General features: G+C 31.2%; 1 protein-coding gene and 1 pseudogene across 1 annotated transcript; both read right to left on the reverse strand.

The window, feature by feature from the left end:
* Positions 1 to 745: 745 nt before the first annotated feature.
* LOC127277015 (uncharacterized) lies at positions 746 to 2279 on the reverse strand (annotated as a pseudogene).
* A 94-nt stretch (positions 2280 to 2373) lies between these two features.
* LOC127277016 (zinc finger MYM-type protein 5-like) lies at positions 2374 to 3068 on the reverse strand. Its single transcript, XM_051297804.1, has 2 exons — positions 2590 to 3068; positions 2374 to 2431 (listed from the first exon to the last, which is right to left on the reverse strand). The coding sequence occupies exons 1-2, from the start codon at positions 3066 to 3068 to the stop codon at positions 2374 to 2376; spliced, it is 537 nt and encodes a 178-aa protein (XP_051153761.1).
* Between the last annotated feature and the right edge of the window lie 4015 nt (positions 3069 to 7083).

Below are 7083 nucleotides of genomic sequence, written 5' to 3' on the forward strand. Positions count from 1 at the left end.
TAACTATGGTCATTGTATATTGGCAGGGTGTTTAACGGTCAGGGAATTTCAGAAAATTTCATTCAAAGTCAGGAAAATTTCTGTAAATTTCTACAAAAATTAAATTTTTTTGTGAATTAAAAAATTTTTTAATCTAAAAAAACTTGAATGGTTTTTATTACCATTTGTTACTACCATTAGAAATTAATTTATTGTTAAATATGTCAGTAACCATATTTTTATCCAAAGAAAGCAGAAATAAGGTTATTAAAAAGTTAGGGAAAAATCTATTAATTTTAACAAAATCTGTTACTGAACTTTTTTCAAAGCAGTCAGTGCCGGCCCTAGCCTTCCTTGCGCCCTTGGGCAAATTTTTCCAGGCGCCCCTCGTATGGAAAGGAAATTTAGAAAAGTGAACCAATATTAGTTGTTATTAATAGTCCAAAATTTAGCCATTAGTGTATATATTTGATAATGATTTGACTATTATTTTCAGTATAAATTTTAACGAATCATTTGCTACTTCTTATGGGATTTAGAAGCTTTTGTCAATGATTAATTTCCTATTGTATTTCAAAATGAGAAATTAATAAAAGCACTTATGTATTTTTGTAAGAATTGTATTAAAAAAAGCATATGGATAATATTAAGTAAGATTCAAAGATTAAATATAACCTCACAGTACAAATTAATTTTTATGTAAAAATTTACATTACGACGAATGTTTAAACAGAAATGGAAAATTTATAAAAATATTTAACTCAGTTTAATTCCTAAAATCAACTTTTCGAGCCTTTTTCTCAGCGAAAGTTTGAATTAGAACAGAGGTATCTACATTTTCGGCGATATCGTGTTCAATAGATAAAGTTGCTAAATTTGAAAGTTTATTCTGTGACATTGTCGATCTTAGGTACGTTTTAATTAACATTAATTTCGAGAAACTGCGTTCACCACTTGCTACAGTTACCGGTATTGTTAATAAAATAGGCATGGCTATCCATATATTTGGATACAAATCTTGCAAATCATGTTTTTTTATGAAGTTTAATACGATTAGTGGAGTAATTTTGACTTTAGATTTATCGACAAGAAATCCTTTGACACTCAACAATTCATCACAAAGTTGTCTACCTTCAATATCTGATTTTGAATTTATTGTTAATTTAATTTGAAGACTGTTACACATTTCTAAAAGTTCGTCTCGATCTGGCAGATTATCAACATTATACAAAAAACCCCAAATTTTTGAAAATTCTTGCTGTAACAATGGCCTTTTTAAAACCTTCTTTTCTATAGTCTTCTAAAAAGTTGCAGCAGTTCTTTAACATTTCTACGCATTCGGTGATGTCCATGTCCTTTGCTTGAAGCGATTTACTGACTATGTTTATTTGGAAAAGAATATCATACCACACAATCAGTGAGACAAGAAAGCTAAAGTCTTTTAATTGTTCGGCTAAAGTAATAGCTTCATGTGCTGTATGACTATCGCCACCTGGAATTTCAGATAAAGCCACTAAAGCGTCATGAATTACACCGATTTGGTATCGAACTGCTTTCACACTACTGATTTTAGCTTCCCAACGTGTGTCAGATAGTTTTTTTAACGTGTATAGTTCAACGTGATCAGTCAAAATTTTCCACCGATTGACTGAAGCAGAGAATAATGTGAACAATCTCTGAAGTACACCGAAAAGAGTTACTGACTTGACTGAAGATTCTGCAGCATCAGAAATTACGAGGTTTAAATTATGGGATCCACAAGATACAAAATCAGCCAACGGATTTTCATCTAATATTCTTCTTTGCACGCCAACAATTTTTCCTTTTATATTAGATCCGTTATCATATGCTTGACCTCTGCAGTTTTCGAGTTCAAGTCCGAATGTCTTCAACATTTGAAGTATTGATTCAGTAAGACCTGCACCAGTCGTATCATTGACATTAATAAATCCCACAAAATGTTCTTTTATTTCTACCGTATCGACAGTTACATCTACAAATCTAATAGTAAGGGAAAGTTGTTCTTTTCGCGAAACGTCTGGCGTACAATCAGCAATGATTGAATAATATTTGGCTGACAGAGCATTATTTTTAATTACAACATTTACATTTTCAGCAATTAAATCTATTAATTCATTTTGTATCTTTGGCCCACAATAATGATCAACAATTTTGCCATCCACAGCAAGATTCAAATGATTTTCCATGACAGGATCAAACTTTGCAATCGTTTGCACTAATCCCAGAAATTTACCATTATTAGGCGTAAAAAGTTTATCTGAATTACCTCGGAAAGCCATATTATTTACACCTAAATATAAAACAATATTCAACAGCCGAAACAAAACACTTTGCCATCGCAAACTCTCTTTTTTAATAATTTTTAATTCCTCTTTATCGATAGTTTCTCCTGTTTTTAGCCTCATCTCTGTTTCTATCCACATTCGGTAAGCTTTTTTATGAGAAAGACTGTTCTCATGAATTGAAAGATATTCTGATAAATTTTTCAATTTATTGAATCCATCACCAACGAATTTTGAAATAGATTTGTTGTCAAAAAGTCGACAGCAAAAGCAAAATACGCAATCTCGCGAAAGAGAGTACACTAACCATCGTCTGCAAAGTACTTCGCCATTTGAAAGTTTTCTAGTATAATATGAGTTTGAAAAATGTCGACCTTCTCCATTTTGAGGGTAATTGTCAATTTTAATTTGATTTGGACCTCCTTTAATCAACTCATCGATAAGACTATTATTTCGAATGGTAGGCCAATTTCCACAATCAGACAACTGTAAAATCTCTTGTGAATTGTCAATAATATCCTCGTTTTTCGTATCTTGTACACAATTTAAATCTATTTCTTTATTTTCAATTTCATGTATGTCATTCACTAATTCTATGGAAACACTTTCGGAAATACTTGATTCAGAAGGAACTTTTATACAGTCTTCAGAGATTACGTCTTTTCCTTTTTGAATTATATATTTTTTAACATCCATAAACTTTTTATCATGTTCTAATTGCTGAATTTTCTCCGCTTTTCGTTTTCTAAATTCAAAACCAGACGGTTTCTTTTTATCACTTGACATCTTGCTAATTTATTAAGTCAAAATTATTGCGAATATCCTGTACGTAAAAAAATAAAAAATTATTATTATAAACCCAGATAACACAACATATTCCTGGAATCTTCCAAGAATATTCCGTTGGAATATTCGGCATATTCCACTGGAAGATACTTGGAAGATCCCGGGAATATAGTTAATGTCCACCTGCTTTTGAATGTTCCAAAGGAATCTTCCTGGAATATTCCACGAGAATTTGGTGGGAAGAAGTTTTAGGAATAGCCCTGGAATATTTTGAAGTTATCTTGCAGGAAGGTTTAATAGGAACATGCACTGAAAATACCTAAGGAATTTTCAATTTGATTGTTCCTTGGAAACCGTCGTAAAGTGTATGAAATAATTTTTAAAGTTATATTTCAAGTTCAATTTTAATTAGCTAAAAAACTAAATGTTAATTAATCGATCAATGTTATTTCATATCGACTGAATTTGTCACTCGAACTATCATTTTTAATGTCATTAAATTATAAAATCAGAAAGCAGAATAAATAGGGCTGATATTTTTATTATTTAAGAAATTCTTATTTCAACTTAAGTATTAACCCAAGGACAAGAATAAATACATTTTTTTCAATTCATCTTTAAATTTATTATAAAATCTTTTTAGTGGAAACATAAATAAAATTGTTTTGTGACAAAAGTTCTGCGATGATTATAGTATATAAGCTTCCTAAGGATCATTCACTTCGTAGAGATAATTAGAATTTATCCAGTTTAAGGTAAGTATTTCGTAAAATATATAAATGGATAATTTAATACAATTTCGTATATTACAATGACATGGTTCACATAATAACCAGCAGAACGGAAATATAAGAGAAAATAATATAACACATTGACAGTCTCTCATAATGTAAATAATGGTTCAACAATAACAAAACTAATATTCTTTTTTTATTTTAGGTGTAAAGACAACAGCGTCGTTTATTGAATTTCTTTGAAAATCTGCAGTAACTAAAATGGAATAATGAAAGAACTAAACATCTTTCTTTAATTCAGATCTGTCGATACTAAAATTGTTTTTAAATTCAAGGTAATAATAGTAATACTTGAGTAGTAATGAAACTAAAAATCTTAATATGTCTCAGATGCTGCATCATCAAAATCACTTAATTGAAGATTGACATACATTATATCGTACTTAAATTTTTTATAAATGTGTGGATTTACTCGACAACTACACAGCTAAAACTAATAAAAAGAGTGTGCTAGAGGAATTAGAATTCGGCCTTTTTCGCAGGGTATTGACCACACTTTAGCAGCTACATCATCCAAAGGAAACGAATAGTAGTTGGAGTCAGAATATTGCATGATGTGAATATTGAATTGTCTTGAATCTGGTTCATCGTACAAACATTCTTCAGGCAAAAATTTTTTTCCAATTAAACGAGTTTCGTTGTTATTTAATTGCACAATGTTTTCAACTGACACAAAAGAATCATCTTTTAAGAGTACGTAAGAGTCTTTGCTATAATTGCAGTCTATAATGAATGAGTCCGTTTTCAATATTTTATATTGATGTTTTACGTCTGAACAATTGTTTGATAAGGGACCTCGATTGTGTGAAATCTTGAAAATTGTTTCTGGAAGAATTGGTGAATCATCGCTCATCTCAGCTGCTTCCATTTCAGCATATCTTCGAGCTATTTGCTCTAATGGCTTATCCCCTTTTCTTATCATTTTTTTAATAGTCATCATATAACTTTCAAAACGAAACGCACTATATCGGTCAAAACAGCCATATTTTTTTACATCTGAAGCCACATGAAGTAAATTGTGAACATTATGCGATATGTATTGCTTTCCATAGATTTTTGTGAAACCTTTAACAAAATGTTGAAGCATTTCATGGCCACAGTCAATATTACGCTTAACCTTAAGATGAGTGTTACTAACTAAAATGGTAGCTGCTGAATGTAATAATATAAAATTATCATACATATTTTTCCTAAGAATATTTTTTAATACTACAGGACCTGCATATAACAAGAACGTACGAAATTCCGTAGCTTTCCAATATTTGTATTCTAACAATGTTCTCGGTTTTCTAGCGAATTCTTTCGGTATACTTTTACGTAAAGTTAGCAGCTTCTTACTAATTTTATTAATTTGAAATGCACGTAATCTTACTTTTGGGGGACCCTTTAACCACAGACTAATAAGCCTCTTAACAACCCCTAAAAGAAGAAGATGCATATAATCCAAAGGTACAGATGTTATACCACCAAAATTTGGAATGTCATTTAAAATAGATTTTTTATCAAAATCGTTATAAACGTTTCGAGCAAAATTTACGTCATTTTTTAAATAAAATGGCCCTACTCCTGGAAAACATACTCTTCCGGATTGTTTACCATTTTTTCGTTTATTTTTATTTAGAACATACTTTCCTTTAATTTTACATTTAGAGCAACTATCGTACCCAGTGTGACCCTTTAAAAACAATACAAAAGACTTTGCCGGGGCATCACAAATTAACCCTTCAAAACTGAATTTCACGTTACTGTCCGGTAAGCCATTTTTACTGAGTTCTATTGCTTCTTCCACGAAAAGTTTAAGAAATTCATTCGCGTTTGTAGGTTTGCTAGGTCCAAAAAAAGCACCAATGGGAAAAACTTGTTTTCCATTTATGTCGGAACATAAAATGAGCCAAAATCCTTTGCCTGTAGATTTGAATATTGGTAATCCGTCAATATTTACAAGTAATTTGATACGATCTATTTTTTTAGATCTACGTTTAAATTCTCTAAGGATTCCTTTAACCGCCCTTTTCAGTCCAAAATGATAGTACTGACCACCATCTAGTTCATTGACAGAAGTTTGTCTTGGTGTACCCATCAAAGTTCTGGCATCTAGTGGTAATTTTAAATTCGTGAAACATTTTAGAATTAAAAGCAATGCTGTTAATGCAACTAAGGTAATACGAAATTTAATCGCCCAAAAATGTAATGCACTTTTGAAAGTTCTTTTAGAGCTTTTAGTATCTAATTCAGGTTCTTCAGGAAAAATTTCACGAAAATTTTCGCTAACGTCGTATTCCACATTATCTTCAGACGATTGATATTCTACGTCTGAAAATAAATAGCTCGTGTTCTCTTCTTGATCATCGCTTACTGACTCGTTGCTACTTTCGTTAGAAATCAAAAATTGTGCTTCAGTGTCTGAACATTCGCTCTTGTCCTCATACTCGAAAGCAGCAGTGGCAGCCTTATCCACAGACATTCCTTCCGAAATATTCTCTGCAATCTCAATCATTTCTCCAGCTGTATTTATCATTGGCACATGATCATCAGTCAGTTCAATTTTTGAAGTCTCATTATTAGAGGGAGAAAAGTCAACGACATTTTTAACCTTATGGGGTTCTTCTTGATGTCTATCAAAAATAGATCTTACATCTTGATCTATCCGCTTTTGTAAAATACGACGAAACTGTTTTTTTGAATAGCCGCATAACGTGGATTTTTTCTTTATCTTGACCATTGTTTTAAAAGAGATTTGTGATTTATTTCCTAAAAAGAAAATTACAATCAAATCAATAAAAATTAGATTTAGAAACTTGAAGAGCTGGATCGGAAAACCGACACTTAGTCTCATGTATGTCGCCTAGAGTCTGATTCAGGCAAGAGACTTTGGTGAGTGTAAATAGTCGATTTTACGATTAAGTTCCTCAATTAGGAAATTACAGGAATATCTCAAAATCAGTATTATTTACGCCACCGAGTCAATATTCTTGCGATACCGCGTTTCGCTTAAAAATGTTTGACGCTGAGAAAGCACCTGGCAAAGGCTGGTTATAAAACTTTTCCAAGGTAAAAACCTGGTTGTTGAAATGTTAAAATAATTATAAAAAATTTTCCATTTCTTCATTCACTTACTTGGAAAAAACATTCATGTCTTTTTCCAGTCTAAATTAAGTATTTCAGAAATTATTTAATTCGTATAAATAAATTTTTTAACGCTTGGCTTTGCCTAGGAAGAA

This window comes from Leptopilina boulardi, unplaced genomic scaffold, assembly GCF_019393585.1.
Source record: "Leptopilina boulardi isolate dan_hultmark-lab unplaced genomic scaffold, ZJU_Lbou_2.1 LbouV2_163, whole genome shotgun sequence".
In the NCBI taxonomy this organism is placed as follows: Eukaryota; Metazoa; Arthropoda; class Insecta; order Hymenoptera; family Figitidae; genus Leptopilina; species Leptopilina boulardi.